Raw genomic sequence first — 18,238 nt, forward strand, 5'->3', positions numbered from 1 at the left:
GCGGGCGTTGCCTGTGTGCACAATGCGGACGCTTATGGTGTCACATGAAGCAAATGCAAAGTGGGGTGCAAAGAGGCCTGTTGCTAACTACGTGACAGCCTGGCTGACCTTGACATTCAGAAGGCCACGAAGGGGTGTGTGTCTAGAAAAAAAAGGCGGGTAGGGGGCTTGGCTTCAAAGTCTGCATCGCTATAAAAAGCCGTGTTCAACTTTGCACTCCCCCACTCTCACCTGGAGTCGCAGGACAGATTCAGGCATCTCACAAACGGTAATGGAAAAATTTGTCTTTTGTATACTTAAAACCGGACTACTGAATTGAAAGCACCTGGTCCTTGATTGACAATTTTGTTGACTAACCTCTTCGTTCCCCTTTCGTCTTTGCAGAGGACTTACTCAACTCAAGCAAAATGGTGAAAGTCGGTATTAACGGGTAAGACTTCTTTGTGCATTTATTGCGTCTCGGTATGTCCACATGTGTTGCAAGGTAATCTGCGCTTGCTCCAAGTGAGCCTTTGGGACACTCAAGGGGAAAATGTCGAGCTATTTTTAACCGCACCACTCGATGTGGATGACTGGAGATGACCATGTTTGTATGGGAGCCTCACAGCGTGATGTGCACTGTTGGGTAATAATAGTACTGATAAAATGGAGCCATCCCAGTCGCTTGCACTTTGACCTTTAGCCGATAGCAGTTCAACATATGTATGTATTTTTTTTTGCCCTCAACTTCCATTGGCTCACTTGGATGTCTGCCTTCTATCCGCCCACCCTCTGGAGTGTATTTTGAACTCCCCGGTTAAAAAGTAACAAGTGTTGATCAAACACGGCGCTTGTCGTCATTACAACAATTGGCACATTTGACCTCTCATTTCGTCAAAGTAGGGAAGAATTCGACAGCCTGAAAAAGAGTTAATCCACCACCAGCTTGTCCTCGGTACAGAAATGTAAATTTGCATTGTGCGCATTGAGCCCTAACTCATTTATATAAATCATAAATAAGAGGAGGCCCAATACAGAGCTCTGTGGCACCCCCTTGTGAAGAATAACAAATTTAGAGCCGTACCATCATGTTTACCATTGTAGCAAATTTCATGTCACTCTTTGAGATTTGATATTAAGAATGTAACCTTCAGAAAGCTTAAGAGCAAAGGTTATCCCACCCCTGTTCTAATTGCGCAGCTCATGTCGCCACCTAAAGGCCATATAAAAATATTCAAGTGTTTTGTTTTTTTAACCTTGCCAGATTCGGCCGCATTGGTCGTCTGGTGACCCGTGCTGCTTTCCACTCCAAGAAGGTGGAGATTGTGGCCATCAATGACCCCTTCATCGACCTGGAATACATGGTGAGTTTTAGCTTTTACGTCTTGAACCGGGGTCCAGATTGTCAGGACTTTGATTTTCACCCCACCACCACCATAGGTCTACATGTTCAAGTATGACTCCACCCACGGCCGCTACCACGGTGAGGTCAAGGTTGAGGGTGACAAGCTGGTCATCGACGGACACAAGATCACCGTGTTCCACGAGTGAGTCCAAAAAGGATCTGCCAAAAAAATCAATGGATTTGGTAAGAAATGCTGATGAAGTTTTGGTTCTGTGCAGGAGGGACCCCGCCAACATCAAATGGGGCGATGCTGGTGCCCAGTACGTGGTCGAGTCCACTGGTGTTTTCACCACCATCGAGAAGGCCTCCGTACGTATAATTCGATTCTCATCTGCCCTGTACTGCTTTCTGACAAAATGGCTCATATCTGCAACCACCTCAAATACAGACCCACTTGAAGGGCGGTGCCAAGAGAGTTATCATCTCGGCACCCAGCGCCGATGCACCCATGTTTGTCATGGGGGTCAACCACGAGAAGTACGACAACTCCCTCAAGGTTGTCAGGTGAGAATCTGCCCACGTGACTCAATGTCGTTCCCCCCTACCCTTGAGTTTTCTTTTAATGCCTTTGCTGTTTGTTGTCATAGCAACGCTTCCTGCACAACCAACTGCCTGGCCCCGCTGGCCAAGGTCATCAACGACAACTTTGGCATCATTGAGGGCCTGATGGTGAGAATCGAAATACACAAATTGTGAAGATTTAATACCAACATGTCACGTTTGAACTCATCATCGGACGTGTGGCCTTCACCCGTCAGAGCACAGTTCACGCCATCACCGCCACCCAGAAGACTGTGGATGGCCCCTCCGGCAAGCTGTGGAGGGACGGCCGCGGTGCCAGCCAGAACATCATCCCCGCTTCCACGGGCGCTGCCAAAGCTGTCGGCAAGGTCATCCCTGAGCTGAACGGGTAACGTTTCAAAAATAAAACCATCAGCCGACTATTTATGAGAAGCACTCGAGGCAACTTGTCAAATTGTGTCAATTTGACAGCAAGCTGACCGGCATGGCCTTCCGTGTGCCCACCCCCAACGTGTCCGTGGTGGACCTCACTGTCCGTCTGGAGAAACCCGTGAGTGGTCCTACTTAGCCGGAATTACAGAAATGACTTGACTAGCAAATGTTTTAGATTTTACGCTCAATTCTATCATCTCCGTTTTCTCCAGGCCAAGTACGATGACATCAAGAAGGTGGTGAAGGCTGCCGCTGATGGACCCATGAAGGGCATTCTGGGATACACGGACCACCAGGTACGTAGCTGTCTTACTCAATTGTTTTGTTCCTTTTATTTTTATGTTGTTAAACGACATTGTGTGACGTCCCCCATTGCAGGTTGTGTCCACAGACTTCAACGGCGACACCCACTCCTCCATCTTTGATGCTGGCGCTGGCATCGCCCTCAACGACCACTTTGTCAAGCTGGTCACTTGGTATGTGTGGCTCTTAAATAGAAGTACTGATTTGTAATGAAGTAAAAGTAGCTTTCCATGTCACCCCCATTTATCTGAGTTTTTTTTTTTTTTTTCTCTCTCTCCACAGGTACGACAATGAGTTTGGCTACAGCAACCGCGTGTGCGACCTGATGGCCCACATGGCTTCCAAGGAGTAAATCTACTCTGGCGCTTGCACCTTGCCACATTCTCCACATCAGGGTTCCATATGTACAATAACAAAAAAGTTTAACACTGTACACATGGAGCTCTGGCTTGTTGCGTTTACTAGACGAAACCCTCTGCCTGGGAAGAGAACCCCCACCCCCCACCTATCCACAGATCACAAAGGAATGATTTGTAAAGATTTCCTTCTCTGAAATGTCCTGTTCTGCGTTTGTGAGGAGGTGTTGAGTGTCTGTGGTGCTGCAGCAGTGCAGTCGGCGGAGAAATAAAAAGTCCTCTTTGTGAGACTCGTGGCCTGTTGTGTGGCATTCAACACGATCCAATGACATAAATATAAAATTATATGACATTATATAAAGGAACTGGAATGCACCGTACATGTGAGCAAGGAGAGCTAGTCACCAATGCACTTAAAATGGTTTTATAGCATTTACCGTTACATGTAAAACAAAAATATAATATGGGTAAGGCAAAAATAATGTTCAACAAAATTGCAGAATTTTCAAAAGAAAACCTGTCGCACAAAATAATGTGACAGGATTAAAGTATATTTTACATGTAATAATCTTCAATCAAAACTAGGATGAGTTTGAAATTCCTCCCGTTTCACTCTTAGTTCGACAAACGATAAAGTGCCGTCATCTAGTGGACGACAGTGGTATGAACGGTGAGCCCTGAACCTGCGATGGATGGGGGTCTACTGTACCACAGCACATACTATAATTTTTTTTAAAGTCCACTCAAACCAAGGCTAAACTATGGGAATAACTGTTAAAATAATTGCGTGGAATAAATATAAATTAGGCTATAAATGTAGGTCCGTGCTTCTTGTAGTGTTTAAACCAGTAGACTTTGCTGCCCTGGTCAGAGCACTACTATACAAAATAAAGAAAAATAATCATGTTAAAATTATCCAAAGTCATATTTTTGTAAATAAAAAGCAAAACAGTACCTGTATTTATGAAACATTTCAAATAAAGACTTAGCCCTGTTTTAATTTTAACAAATTTCTGTGTTGAATAATGTAAAAATTACAAGTCTTGGGGGACATTCTGTGCCTCTCAGGAGAATGCTGGGGTAGAGGCAGACATTTTGTCGGAATCATGAATCTCAGTTGCAGTTGGAGTGCTAGTGTCAGGAGTTTGAATTTCACCACCAGGGACGTCTGGAGATGAAGTGCCATTCTTTGGTTGCATATCCAGGATATATGATCCACATGACATCTCCATGTCTGCTCCCCATGTCTCCCTCCCATGTCCTTCATCCTGATAACCTCTGGCCACTTGGAATGAGCATCAACAGCGATCAGGAACATAAAGTTCATGAATGGAACAGTGAAATCAATATGCACCTGTTGCCATAGCGACGATGGCCGCTCCCAAGGATGAAGTGGTGCTTGTGGTGGTGCGTTTTGGACTTTTTGGGCATCCTGAGCAGCATTTGGCAAGGTTCTCAATTTGTTTATCCATACCGGGCCACCAGACATAGCTTCGGGCGAAGTTTTTCATCTTTACTGTCTCCTTCAGGGAGAGTCTGGAACAAACCTGGTTTGAAGTTTTGGGGGAACTACGACACAATGGGACAGTGTTGGTTCATTTGTCTCTGTTTGTCTCTGTATTTCAGCATTTGTTGATAAGAGGAGGGGGCACCACTAGTCAGATGTGAGTGGTTAAGAAAGATCTCATTAGATTGGCACACTATTAAAGCTTTACGTCTGGCATCAAAAGACAATAGTGGTCCTCATAATACCACATCTAGACTGTCATAGCTAATCAGAACTCATGAGAAAGGGTTTGCAGAGGGAATCGGCACACTTAAAGGGAGATTGTGGAGATTTTAAAGTAAGCATCAACCCAGTGCGGTGCACTGTGCAATATCCACTACCCCATGTTAAGGACGTATTTGCGTCACTGGCAGGTGGGGAAATGTTTTCAAATTTTGACCTAACTCAAGCCTACCTTCAGATACAGGTGGAGGAAACAAGCAGGAAATTTGTCAGGTCTAAGTACCATCAGACATTAAACAGAAACAAAGAGGAGAAAACAACCAGTATTCGTTTTACTCGTGAGGAGAACTGCAGAGAGCGTTCTGGTTACATTCTCCGTCAATTCTGACCTCTTAGTCTGCTGTCTCCTCTTTTTATTTTGGGTTGCCCTGGTTACTAAAGGGAGGGGAGTTTTTTGCTGGAGCAACGCTGCCTAGCTAATGAAGTGGGCCGACAGCACCTTGGCCTTTCCGTGACCCCAGTAGGGCAGAGTCTGTCCTCAGTTAGTTGGCAGCCTCGTCCTCGTCTGTGATGAGATATTTCCAAGTGTGCTGAGTGCCGTTTTCCTGTGAAACAATGGAATTAGACTTTCTTGCTAAGTTTCACACAATACTATTATTGAGTAAATAATTGGATACCTTTTGTGCAAACACTTCAACAGATATTAAGTAAAAGTGAGATAACTTGTATGGAGTTACTTAAACAAACATTGAGTAAATATGGGATAACTTACATGCAACTACTTCAACATGTATGTCTTTTCTATAACACTTAACAAACAAAAAACGTCCAGTTCAATGTTAACCTTGATGACATCATCATGACAGGAAAAAACGATGAAGAACTTCTTGAAAATCTCAGCAAGATTCTCAACAGGCTGAATGTGTACGGCCTTCGTGCAAAGTAAAGTAAATGTGAGTATTTCAAAAACAAAATCACACATCATCGATAAACATAAGTCACTGGAAAACGTTGAAGCCATATTGCATTCACCAAAACCGGAGAACATGTCACAGCTCAGGTCATATATTGGTCTTGTGAACTGCTCCCATAAATTTCTTCCAAATTCAGTCATGACAGTACAGGTGGAAATGCTTCTCATTCCAAACACGAATCAGTCAGGTTGTTATGACGTCAACAATACCGCTCAAAGCCGCATGGAGGCGTGCTTTCAAAACATCCGCATTGCTTGACGTACTACCCTGTGTAGACAGACTTCTATTAATTTATCTTTCCGTCATTTCAACTCGGTGACAACATTTTTCAGCATTTTCACGTAATTTCTGATAGAACTTTCATTAATCCTTTGCTTCTTATTTCTGGTAGTGCGATTTGATGCGCTAAAGAAAGTTTTGTGGACCTCTTGCTCGTTTGCTGTTGTCATTACGGTAAAGCTTGTATCAGCTGCACTTGTCCTGCGGTCACATTTTGTTGCCATAATTCCGAGGGACTGCTCGCTTCAGATTTCTCTTTCATCCATTTGCTTTTAGTTGCCTTTATTGGGGGAAATCCTCCACCGTGTCGCCGTGTTCCGTGTTGTGCATTCAGTGAAGATTTTGGCTATTTTTTTTTTTGGAACAGGGGGGCCTTGTGACACCGAGTTAACCCAACATCAGCAGTCGACGTTAAGACCTTCCTTCTAATCTGTGAGGATAAATCTAATTCAGAGACAGTTATATAAGAAGGTAAACGCTGCGCATCTCGACCGTTCGGTCCTTTATTTTTTTTAATCGGTGTTTTTAGTCACATTATTCTGCTTCAAGAGAGCCATATCCCGCCCGTGTTCATGCCAGATCTGCAGCGTTTTAGTTTCCCGTACCATAGCATGAATCCATTGTTGGGTGCTTCGACGCATCCCCAACAACATCCGCAGCCGATCCAGGCCACCGGACACCCAGAATCCCCCTCGGGCCTCCTCCCGGACGCCGTGTTCGGTTCCCCGGACTCGGCGTCTTTCCTTCTGGCTGAGCTCCCCGGGCCCGAACATCCGGGGCCCGAGTTCCCCTCCCAGAGCTCGCCTTATCTGCACCACTTTCAGCATCAGCAGCACCACCCCACCGTGCACCATCCTCCCGCCGCCATGGCTCTGCGCAACGACCTGGGCTCCAACATCAGCGTGCTCAAAACCCTCAATTTGAGATTCAGGTGCTTCCTGGCCAAGGTGCACGAGCTGGAACGCAGGAATAAAGTTCTGGAGAAGCAGCTGCAGCAGGCGCTGGAGGCCAATAGCGGCGGCAGGCCACACACGCAAGAGGCTGGCGTGCAGACGTCTTTCGTGGGGACCATCCCGCTCCGACCCGGTTCACTCCCCTTCCATAACACCAACAACTCTGCCAGAAGGCCCACAAGCTTGTCCTGCCTGACTCCCGAGAGCGCCTCACCCGCCCGAACCGATGCCGCTTGTAACCCGGCCATCACCGTCAGCCAGGCGTCGCCATCCGCCGACTCCCCCGTGTCCAGGACCGGCGGACGGTCGGTGACCGGGGCTCCTCGCTTCCTGCCAGGCACCATCTGGTCCTACAATCCCACTCGCAGGTACGGCTCGGAGCGGCTGACCAGCCCGGGGGTCTCCTGGGTGCACCCGGATGGAGTCGGGGTCCAGATCGACACCATCACCCCTGAGATCAGAGCGCTCTACAACGTCCTGGCCAAAGTCAAGCGTGAGAGGGACGAGTATAAACGCAGGTGAGTGGATTTACAATGGTACCTTGAATTACAAGTTTATTGTTTCCATGACTGAGCTTGTAACTTGGGCAGAGCAATTTTTTAATGCTGTTTTTGAACAGCTGCAGTTCAGCTGTCTCTCGCTGAGTCAGCACAAATCCCACCCAGTCTGGTAGTTCACGCAGAAGCAGGTGGTTGTTGCTAGGAACATACACACAACATCAACAATCAACTTCTAAATATACTGAAGAATGAAGCTCAATCACGTTTCGATTGGTCACGTGTTCACATCGGAGTGTTCCACTCGCACGATCTGCGATCTTCCATCTGAGCATTGTGCCTGATAGCCACTTTAAAGTTGTAGCGACACGTTTATTTCGTCTATTGTTGCTCTTAAAGAATTAAAAAAATAAATGGCTGCCATCTTAAAAAAATGGCCGCTAGCAGCAAGATGATGCTCACTCTCAACTAGTTTGCTGTCTAAAAAAGATCAACCTCGCCCGCATCAGCTGTTGGCAGTGGAGTTCATCCTCCGCTGCGATGCAACTCCTCCGGGCAACATTCTTCTGCTTCAAGCAGGAGTTAAGAACATGCGGAGGGAGAGTTTACCCATCCACCGTCTTTGGCGCTTCAAAAAACATTGAAGGCCGCATTCAAAATGGTCAAAACCTCAATTAATTATTTTTGGTCAATATCATGCAGCCGTTCGAAGGCCTGAAGTGTTTTAAATGGGACTCCTGATGGGGTGAATGTCCTTATACATGTCCGGCTTCAAGTAACCTTCACGGGCTGAGCCTTTGCCCCGTCCCGAATGACTTCAACGTGAGCTTAGACGTCAGTCTCCCTCAGTTACGACTCACCTTCATGCCATAAAGCGACATTTTTCTGACCTTGTATCATTTTACTTTGATTACATAATTGCTTACTAACTATTGTAACCACACACAGAGTGGAAAAAAACGTCCCCTGTCTGGACTCTCTCTGCCTCCCCCTCACTATCTGCATTGCACCATGCACTGGTTGGGGCGGGCGGGGGCGTCCCGCCTCGCTAAAGGTTGCACGCTCGTCTCCGCATTCTCGAAGCATTCGTCTCCCGTTTGGCCGACTGTTTGAGATGCAGGAGCACTTGACGAGATCTCGGTGTGTCGCAGTGCTTGAAAATCCTTAATGAGGTGATGCGGCAGTTTGAGGAGGGCAGCACCATCAACACACACACGGGGGGGGGGGCTTTTAAATGTATTAAAAGTTCAGATTTATGAGAGTGGTGTACTTTTTATCATTTGTTTGACCCTCGGTTCTGCCGTTAATCTTAATTCTTTGTCTTCCTGGGAGATTTTGGAAGGATTGGACAATTTGTCACATGGGGCAAAAAAATAAATGACACATATTGAATTGACCTGGTATATCTGTTTGACTTGTAGATGGGAAGAAGAATACACCATGAGGAGCGATCTGCAGCAGAAGATTGCTGACTTGCAAGAGGTTATGATTTGCATGTATCTGTGTGTTTGCATGTTGTGTTTGGATGCTTGATGTTGGGTTTTTTTTGCGCGAGGGCAGGACTTGCAGGAGAGCGAAGGCTGCCAGGACGAGCTGGCCGTCAGAGTTCAGCAGCTGAAGGCCGAGCTGGTTCTCTTCAAAGGCCTCATGAGCAATGTGAGCGCAGCACCGCCCACATTAGTCGGACCGCCAGAATAATTAATAATAATAATCTAATATTCATATATTTAGAAGCCAAATTTAAATGTAATAAATTTAAATGCAATAATTCAAATGAAATAAAATTGTATTAATAAATAAAATTTAATTTAAAATACTATTATTTTTCTTGTTCTTGCTCATGTAGAATCTGTCCGATCTGGACACCAAGATTCAGGAGAAAGCCATGAAAGTGGACATGGACATCTGCCGCAGGATCGACATCACGGCCCGCCTCTGCGACGTCGCCCAGCAAAGGAATTGCGAAGACGTCATCCAGATGTACCAGGTGGAAAGTTGATGACATTGTCACAATTGATTTTCATATTTAACCTGTGCTAACCCCGTTGTTGCGTCCCGTCACTTTGTAACCCCCAAAACATGCGTGCAGGTTACAAACAACCAGCCGACGTTGAGCCTGCGCCGCAAACAAACGCCCGTGTCCGTCAACGGCAGCGAGGCAGATGAACCACTTAGCATGTCGGAAAGCAACACCGGCGTGGCCAAAGAGGAGGAGCAGCAGCAGCCACAACCACAACAGCAGCAACAACAGCACGGCAACTCGTCGGCCAATCAGATCAACGAGGAGATGCAGCGGATGCTCAACCATCTGTGAGCGGTCAAACTCGTAAAGGAGACCTTGCGGAATTTGCGTCTCTCATGTCAACATTTGCCTTGCAGGCGCGAGTGCGAGTTTGAGGATGACTGTGACAGTCTGGCTTGGGAGGAGACGGAGGAGACGTTGCTGCTGTGGGAGGATTTCCCAGGATGCACTCTGCCTCCTGACCCCGCCCACCCGCCTGGCGAGGTAAGCCACGGCAATTTTTGGTTGATCGGCCCTATCGCGCTCTTGATGCCAATATGAAGTTTAGAAAATTGATAGATGCAATTATATATGATAAATTTAAATATAATAATCACAGTATTGTTATTATAAAAAAACATTTTTTCATAAAATAAAAGTGTTTATTGGTTTTGTTAATTATAAAATAAACCAATTGTAGTTACTAAAGCAATAACAATCATGAATTATATTATTGTAATTCGAGAATAAAATCTTGATTATGGATGAATAGTTTTATTTTACATACTCTTTTCAACATTTGTCTATTTTACTGTCCATGTTCTCTTCTCCTTCCAGCAGGACGATTGTCTGGAAAAAGTGATAAATGACACCGAGTGCTTGTTTAAGTCCCGAGAGAAGGAATACCAGGAGACCATCGACCAGATTGAGGTAAAACCAGTATCGGTATCTGCGCCGATACTGTACGTCAGTACTCATACTTGGAAAAAAAAAATGCAAAACATTTTTGTACAGAAGAGTGTTAAATGATATAATGAAAATGCAAAGAAGACCATCTCTCTTCTAAGCGCAGTGAACTGCAATACTATTATTTGCTTTTGGGAGAGGATAAAGAATAAATGCCTGTGAGTATCATATTGTCTGTCAGTGTACGTTGCTTATATAACCACTGTGACATCACTGACGCTTGTTTAGTTGATTTGATCTCAACCAAAAATAAATGGTGTCTTTTTCTTACAGTTGGAGTTGGCGACAGCAAAGAGCGACATGAACCGCCACCTGCATGAGTACATGGAGATGTGTTCCATGAAGAGAGGCCTGGACGTCCAGATGGAGACTTGTAGAAGACTCATCACGCAAAGCGGCGACAAGTATGAGCCCCCACACACGTCGTCTCAAAATCGTTTTTTTCAACCTGTACTCGTCTATAATCGTCAATGGCAGTCAATCACTTAAGCTTCGAGCGTAAACTTTTGCCGTCTCTGTCTACCGCAGCAACGCGGCAGCGCAGACGTCCTCCGACGACAGCGACCAGCGAGAGAGCGACAGAAGCTCGGCGTCACCCCCGTCCTCGTCCGGTGGCGGGAGATCCTGACACCTGGCCGCCGCGGTCAGGTGACCCGTGCCGTCACAACGCCGCCAAACATCTCTGTCATCGTTGCAGTAGTCAATATTTCTATCGTAGATGCATTCGTCATACACCAGCTTGTCAAGTAGCCTGCTAACATGCTAACGTTTAGTAAGATTTGGTACAAAATGTGAAGCATTCCAATTAGTGGGGGACTGACAAATTTTTGTTGCTGCTTCGAAAAGAGCTTTCATTTTTTGTGGTAGCATATAACATGAGAAGAGGCAAAAAGCATTTTTAAGGAGCAAAACAATTCGCAGCGTTTTCTTGGGAGGTTACTTGTTAGGTTAAGCTAGCAACAATGAGTATGGTATAAAATTGTTTGGTTTTCGTGCCGCATGTCAGCCAACTGTTAGCAAAAACAATCCAGTCGTTGCCACAACAGTGCTTCGCTTTTTGTACAATTTCTCACAGAATTTTCTCCAGGTTTATTTCCCATGTTGACGTGTACCTCATTCGCAAATAAGACAAGTGAGCATTGCATAGCATCATTATAGACGCAGTTCCACTCATTGATGACAAAATGACAACACAAATATAATCAATAGGAATCATTTTCACTCTAATATAGCGAGGAGCAAATATGTCTAGCTAGCCAAAGTCAAATTCTTTGTTTTCCCACCAACTGTGTGGATGGCGTGCACTTTCCCACTCATGTTCCGATGTCACGACTCAGCGTTTTACTGCCTTGCAGCCGCAGCTCACATTGGTTCCGCACAGAAACTCAATCAGGCCGCAAAGCTGCATTTGTCAATTGCGAGAATGAAACGTGCTTATTTGATCCAAACTTGAAACGTCGCTGATAATGCGCCAACTTTTTGTCACAATGACAAAAAATGATTGGTCATGTCTTAGGAATTTTGGGACGTGTGAGCTCATTATTGTCCCAGCGCACTTTAACTGACCTGTGCTTTTTTTTTTTCATCCTTACCGACGTGCTTGATGTGATTAAAGTCAACCTTGAGTTTTGCACATAGAAAGGAACAAGCAAAGCAACGAAGCAACCGGCGCTATCGCTCGTCAAGCTGTAACTGAGAAACTGTAAATAGAAAAACTACGTTTGCTCTCTGAAGCCATCACTAAAAACTCTTTAGCGTGCTGCTGGAAGATGGCGAAATGATCAAGTTGTTTAATTTAGGGGCGAGAAGTTACTATGTTCCGATAATGCATGGTGCTGTTTGACTGAAGCTGAAAGCTGCAAGTACGAGACGTTCCATTTGCTTTCAACTTCCCAGCCAGTTTGGTCGAATGCATGTGACAGTGTGCAGCCCAATTGAGAATGTTTTCCTCCAAAATACTTTTAAGAGGTTTACCGGAGCAAATGAAGATCGAAGCACAAGCAGCCCAGTTGTTCTTTTGTCAATAGTAAGGAACAATCGATTTCCCCGCTCTCCTTGTGTCATGTCTTGAAATTCATTATTTAGTACGCAATAAATAGTACTCAGCAATGACGTAATGCCCCGGCTGCTCCGACAATGTTATCACAAGCACTTGAGTAATGACAACATCAAGAGAAACTTTAGAGCCATTAATATTAATGTTAATAATATTGTTAGTATTATTATTATTAATTTTGTTGTTGTCGCTTTAAATTTAATGAGATTTTTCTCCTTATTGGCACTCTTTGGCAGAGACCAACATCCAAATTTGGCCAACTTCATTTTTTTTTTCCCTCAGAATTATTCCATTGCGCAGTCCCCACGTGGGCAACGTCATGTAACGATAATGCAAAATAATCCATTTGAAGAAAAATGGTAAGTTTGGTTTTACTGATGCAAGAGGGGGGAAAAAAACAAGCGTATGCTGCAGTAGCCGAGCTAGAATATAAACAGCGGGTGGAAAAAAAGTTTCATTTCACAGTAAGAGTAAAAACGAAGCTGTTTTTCCTTTCAAACCTTTTTTGTTTGTTTGTTAGGTCAAAATTGTACATGGAACCGCTTGTTGCGAGATGTTCTGTATGTCAAACGAGAGGGGAAAGAATAAACGACGTATCTCAGCAACATACCGAGTGTGATTCTTGTCTCACTTATTGAACGGTCAGTTAAAAAAAAAAAAAAAAAGATTACAGGCACATGCATGCAATAGACATCTTGCAATTTGATTTGGTGCCTGTTCTATTTTTAGTGTGCTTGAAAATTTTTTAATAAACCTGTAGCAGAGGATGAGTTTCCGTTAACGAAACCTCGCCTGCTTTTAAGTGGCACGGCGACGCTTCTGCGTGCGTGAGCGGATGCGACGTCAGCTGGGGAGGAAAGAGTGACGCAGACAACGGGTAGAAGCAAGCGGCATGAAAAGTAACACTAAGTGAAAACGGCCGGCATTGAACTTCCGGTGAACCGAAGCGGCGTCACAGATGAAGGTAAAACAAATGTGGCGAGATGGTGCAAATGCGTTTTTGTGGTTCGTTTATTTTTCTGTGGCCTAACAGGATGGGCCTCAAAGTGCAATATTTGCTCAGCGTCCTGTTGGCATCTGCACGGCCGCTGCTCACCTTACCGCTGGTAAGTTCACAAAAGTGCTGACAAGGCTTTTTTTTTTATTTAAAGTTTTTGTTCCATTTATAAAAGTATAGGATACCACTAAATGGCGCCAAAAAAGTCATTGGTGTCAAGGAAGTATGTTGAGTTGATTTTTTTTTTTAACTAAGATCTTACATTTATTTTTGGAAGATTAACAATGCAATGCAAAATTGCAGACGGAGAGGAACGTCTTGTCGGTTCAGCGTGGAGTTCTCCGGACGAGCTGTAAGATGTGCCCTGCGGGTGAGGGAAACAATTTTTTGGGCGAAGTCTTCCTTTTTGTTCTTGCGAAACACGTAATTAACGCCAAATTCTTACTTGTAGTTTTGCTCAAGAATTTGTGAATTTGGAGTAGGTCACCACTGTACATACGTTTTACATGTGATGTCATTTAAGGAATCAATAAGCGGAATCGTCAGGAATCGTGAACTGGTTCAATTTTTCATGTTTAATGTCGCCTTGCATGTTTTTTGCAAAGCGTGCGATGCGTCATACAAAAGCACATTTTGCACATCTCTGCCTTTTGCTCACAATGCTTTGACTCACGGCCACTTATCAATGGAACCGTAAACGGACGGAAAAGAATGTGGCAAAGTATGACAGCCTTTTCATCTTTGCCCACGCCCTACCCGTGTTTCTATCGATGCTGACAAATAACGCAGCGGCGCTCTGCTAGCTTGGGCTATAAAGTACATGACCACATCCTGCCTCGGATCTCTTGGTTGGCACGTCACGTGTTTTTTTTTTTTTTTTTTCTCAGGTCAGTTCCAGAAATCTTGCGAGCAGTGCGCGCCGTGTCCCGCCGGAACCTACACCACCGATCGGAACCGTGAGGACAGCTGCCATCGTTGCTACGGCGACTGCAGGCCTGGTAGAGCTGCGTTGTTCATCCACTGGATGGTCACAACATTATGGAAGCCCATAAAATGTTCTTTGTCAGAATTCAATCAGAGGGTGCTGGCGAACTGCAGCAGCACGTCGAACCTCAAGTGCACATGCCAGGACGGCTTCCGCTGCACGGCTGTGGTGGCGTATTCTGACAACTGCAAAAACTGTGTCGCAACCACAACAGGTAAACCGATGCTGACAAGTGCTGACAAGTCTTGGCAATGTCATTTATCAAAAATTCATCTTTTGCAACTCACCAAGGGACCCGTAAGCAAAATATACACAAAGCTTGTTTTAATTGGTGAAAACATGAAACTACGCAAATATGTTTTGGGTTCCTTGAATACAGAAAATATCTGTCCTTTGCCACTACGTAACAAAATATTATCTACTCAGTTATTAAAGCGCTGTGCTTCATCCCTCAGTGACATGGACAACAATGAGGACAAAAACAACAACAGCGCCAAATGAAGAAGAAAATTCTCCTTCCAGCTCACCTTCGGGAAACAGCAGCCACTTCGCCAGCTCATTTCAAAAGTAAGTAATGCATAAGCATCAACTGTCATAATTATTAACAGTCAGAAATGGTTATACTCATCATTGATTTTTACATATTTTTATGATCTTAACTTGAAGATATATTTTGTATATCTCATCCAGAAATGACGGTCTGCCCGGAAACAGCTCGGACACTAACAAAGGTGAGTCGTGGGTTTTATATGTAAAGTGTGGAGAATTTTGCAGCTGCTTTGCTGAAGGTGTCCCCGTTTGCGACGCAGAGGACCGTGGAGGACCTTGGTTGGTGAACATTGTCGTCCCCATGGTTGTTGTGGTAACCGTGGCCCTCATGGTCGTGCTCTGCAACCGCCGCTCAGGAGAGGGAACGTATTTGAAACGAGGTAAGATGACAATTTTGTGAAATGTGATTGATGGATTTGAATATTTTGGCAAGCCTGGTAATAAAAGTGTGATATTTATGTTTTGCAGCAGTCATCAAGTTGTGCAACAAGGTGAGTGATGCACACGACAAAGCTTTTTGAGTGCGTCAAAGAAAGTGCTGGAGAATATACTGTATGACAATTGCTTTGCTGCCCTCTTGTGGCACCCTGAGGTCATTTTAAACCATTTTGAGGGTGTCATGAATTTTCAATGTTTGTGCCAGGGTTCACTGGATTGATTTTTAAATTGTTAAATATCAGGAAACAAAAAAAAAACTAATAAAATTTGGCGCTTTTTCTTTTTTAAATCTCAAAGTGGATGTATTTTTACACTCTAGAGTGCTCCCAATGATGCTGGCAAGAAGAAGGACTCAACTCAGCCTTTCCCCATCGACCCTTGCGGTATAAAACCTTTTTGTCCATCTTAGTATTCACACGTGTCCTCGCTACTCTGAGATGTTTGAATTACGGAACATCTGCGCAGGTGCTGTGCACGTCCACAACGCAGGGACGGTCATCTTCAGCTGGCTGAGTCAATTTACCGGTCCAGTGGGACCCGTGATCGGAGAGAAGAACGACAACGACGACGAGGAGACCGAAGACGTTCCTCCTCCCGTCTCACCCAGTGTGCCCCTCTCTGAGGAGGAGAGAACCAGCGAGCCCATCTTCTTCCCCTCTCAGGAGGAAGGCAAAGACTGGCACGTATCCAAAGAAGAAGCAGAAGCTTGAAGCATGGACCTCAGAACACCTCACCAGAGCGGGACATTTCTTCTGTAAGTTTAGCAAACGCCGGGAAGAGCCACTGTCTGCTAGGAAAGCGAGAAGGAAGGAAGGCAGCAGGGCATCCAGAGTGACATGAAAAGACAAGGATGTACCAATTTAGGCTGGAACCGCCCCTCATAATTAGTGGAGCACAGCGACGAGTAATTTACACAAGTGTTCTTTGAAGGAATATGATCCCATCGGCGGTTGATTATTATGATGTAGTGTTTGCTAAACGTCAGGTTGTCTTCTCGCGCCTCGATTGCTGCCTGGTTTGTCCAAACAGGAAGAGAGAGAGAGAGATGATTACAAGTCATAAAGTTACCTATTAAAAACTTAATTTAATAGTAGTAATAATAATCATAACATATTTGGAACTATCAGAAAAAAATGGTGCCGCTAGTTTTAAATTTAGTTCGTTTGCGTTTGCTTTGTAAACGTGAGATGTAGTTTTAATAGTCATTGTTTTTGAAAGAATTTTTATTTTTAATTTCATGTTTTTTTCCTTCATTTTAGTTCATTGGTCTTCATTCAAATACTCCTGAACAGTGTGAAATAGTGTTTGCTTTAAAAACACCAATCAGCATTTGCTTTTGTTCAGATGCTACTCTTTCTTTAGCTTTTTGTTTGTGTCTTCACGATCCTTTTCATTTGATGACAGGACAGATGTTAAAGTCCAAAAGTGGCTGAAAGCAAAGCTCTATTGACTCAGGCCAGCAAACAGCGCTTAGCGCTTCCAAAATGAAGCAATATTTAGATGGTTGGATGAAAGCAGGGAATACATTATCAAGTGAGCTTTGCTGTTTTTTTACTGTTTTTGTGGTTGAGTTTGGCATCAGGATTACACAAAACTGGCAATACTATTTGAGACGTTTTAGGCCATCTAAAGGTGTCATTTTCTAACTAGTTTTGGTCTCGCTGGTTTCACGGATTTTCACAGATAGGTATTTCCCCCCCCCCCCTCGTGATAAAAGGTTTCAGTGATAAAGTGCTGGGTTCATTCGATGACAAAGTGAAACAATACCAATCAGAAGCTGCAAGTGCTCATGAGGTTGCAAAGAGATAATCATTAAGATGTCGTCGTGATATGAGTGCCTGGACGAGAAAAACAAAGCAAAACAGAGAAAGACCTTTTGTCGGCTTGTTAGTCATTGCTACTTCCAGTGGCTCATTTTCAGAGTATTGTGCCGACAGCTCAACCGCACAGTTAGCAGCCTCTTGCTTGAACTCATTTCCACCAAAACTGAGACCGCGAAACGGGAAGTCTTTGACATGATGAGTCAACACAATCATTGTGCACCGACTTGACGGTGCTTGCTGCCAGGGAGTCACATGTAAAGCTTGACACAAGGACACTTGGGAAAGGCACACATGGTCGGAACTTTTTTGAGGTTCTGAACTACAGTAATCCCTTGTTTATCGCGGATAATTGGTTCCAAAAACCACCTACCATAAGTGAAATCTGCGAAGTACGGTCACCAACAAGAAGTACTGGGCAGGCTAACGAGTTAGCGGAAAGATGCTAATTCGCAATCGTGCTAACACGCGAAAATGGACTTCTAAAGGAATGTAAACAAACATTCGGAGCAATATTAAATTGTCCTAAAGGTTAGACACATTTCCTAAATTTAGAAGTTTTATTTTGACTTTTAAATGTTTTTTTAATTTGGGAAAAAAAATCCGCGATGTAGTGAAGCCGCGATAAACGAAACGCGAAGTAGCGAGGGATCACTGTACATCGATGACAATGTGGCTGTTTTGAGTACAGTGCATGTACAGTACATGTGTACTGAAGAGAAAACGCTTATGCACACCATGAAGACACTTTGTCTCATGTGTCATAATGTTCAGTTTTTAAATAAAATTATCTGAGGCTTATATCTATCTATCTATCTATCTATCTATCTATCTATCTATCTATCTATCTATCTATCTAATTTTATCTAATCGAATCTAATCCCATCCGTCCGTCAATCAGTCAATCCGTTGGTTGGATAGGGTTAAATGCCCACAAAGGGTTCCTTGAAATGGTAGCGTGACTCAACTAGTTCCCGTTTAAGACCGCCTCCTCCG

The 18,238-nt window shown here is 44.3% G+C and overlaps 3 protein-coding genes across 4 annotated transcripts; all 3 read left to right on the forward strand.

The window, feature by feature from the left end:
* Nucleotides 1-153: 153 nt before the first annotated feature.
* Nucleotides 154-3,287, forward strand: gapdh (glyceraldehyde-3-phosphate dehydrogenase). Its single transcript, XM_049731765.1, has 12 exons — nt 154-268; nt 385-430; nt 1,244-1,343; nt 1,420-1,526; nt 1,603-1,693; nt 1,773-1,888; nt 1,972-2,053; nt 2,143-2,294; nt 2,378-2,456; nt 2,551-2,634; nt 2,717-2,814; nt 2,924-3,287. The coding sequence occupies exons 2-12, from the start codon at nt 408-410 to the stop codon at nt 2,991-2,993; spliced, it is 1,002 nt and encodes a 333-aa protein (XP_049587722.1). The 5' UTR covers nt 154-268; nt 385-407; the 3' UTR covers nt 2,994-3,287.
* A 2,716-nt stretch (nt 3,288-6,003) lies between these two features.
* Nucleotides 6,004-13,060, forward strand: iffo1b (intermediate filament family orphan 1b). 2 transcript variants are annotated; one of them, XM_049731562.2, is made up of 9 exons: nt 6,004-7,450; nt 8,851-8,911; nt 8,990-9,085; nt 9,276-9,416; nt 9,519-9,739; nt 9,809-9,935; nt 10,272-10,361; nt 10,671-10,801; nt 10,926-13,060. In XM_049731562.2, exons 1-9 carry the CDS (start codon nt 6,552-6,554, stop codon nt 11,023-11,025), a joined length of 1,866 nt encoding a protein of 621 aa, XP_049587519.1. In that variant the 5' UTR covers nt 6,004-6,551; the 3' UTR covers nt 11,026-13,060. The 2 variants fall into 2 exon arrangements, with proteins under 2 accessions (XP_049587519.1, XP_049587518.1); XM_049731561.2 differs by having other exon boundaries at nt 6,006-7,450; nt 10,269-10,361.
* Nucleotides 13,061-13,265: 205 nt separating this feature from the next.
* si:dkey-260g12.1 (tumor necrosis factor receptor superfamily member 5) lies at nt 13,266-18,043 on the forward strand. Its single transcript, XM_049731766.2, has 11 exons — nt 13,266-13,417; nt 13,487-13,559; nt 13,754-13,820; nt 14,338-14,448; nt 14,518-14,649; nt 14,891-15,002; nt 15,126-15,166; nt 15,245-15,364; nt 15,453-15,475; nt 15,742-15,805; nt 15,888-18,043. Exons 2-11 carry the CDS (start codon nt 13,488-13,490, stop codon nt 16,130-16,132), a joined length of 987 nt encoding a protein of 328 aa, XP_049587723.1. The 5' UTR covers nt 13,266-13,417; nt 13,487; the 3' UTR covers nt 16,133-18,043.
* Nucleotides 18,044-18,238: the final 195 nt, after the last annotated feature.

Source organism: Syngnathus scovelli, chromosome 9, assembly GCF_024217435.2.
Source record: "Syngnathus scovelli strain Florida chromosome 9, RoL_Ssco_1.2, whole genome shotgun sequence".
In the NCBI taxonomy this organism is placed as follows: Eukaryota; Metazoa; Chordata; class Actinopteri; order Syngnathiformes; family Syngnathidae; genus Syngnathus; species Syngnathus scovelli.

Bases quoted from the DNA above. Each gene is read 5' to 3' on its own strand.
- si:dkey-260g12.1 (XM_049731766.2), top strand. From the start codon at position 13,488: ATGGGCCTCAAAGTGCAATATTTGCTCAGCGTCCTGTTGGCATCTGCA. The intron at 15,167-15,244 runs GTGAGTCGTGGG...TTTGCGACGCAG, and splicing joins CAGCTCGGACACTAACAAAG to AGGACCGTGGAGGACCTTGG. The intron at 15,476-15,741 runs GTGAGTGATGCA...TTTACACTCTAG, and splicing joins TCATCAAGTTGTGCAACAAG to AGTGCTCCCAATGATGCTGG.
- iffo1b (XM_049731561.2), top strand. From the start codon at position 6,552: ATGCCAGATCTGCAGCGTTTTAGTTTCCCGTACCATAGCATGAATCCA. The intron at 9,086-9,275 runs GTGAGCGCAGCA...TTGCTCATGTAG, and splicing joins TCAAAGGCCTCATGAGCAAT to AATCTGTCCGATCTGGACAC. The intron at 9,936-10,268 runs GTAAGCCACGGC...TTCTCCTTCCAG, and splicing joins CCGCCCACCCGCCTGGCGAG to CAGGACGATTGTCTGGAAAA.
- gapdh (XM_049731765.1), top strand. From the start codon at position 408: ATGGTGAAAGTCGGTATTAACGG. The intron at 1,889-1,971 runs GTGAGAATCTGC...TTGTTGTCATAG, and splicing joins AACTCCCTCAAGGTTGTCAG to CAACGCTTCCTGCACAACCA. The intron at 2,815-2,923 runs GTATGTGTGGCT...CTCTCTCCACAG, and splicing joins TTTGTCAAGCTGGTCACTTG to GTACGACAATGAGTTTGGCT.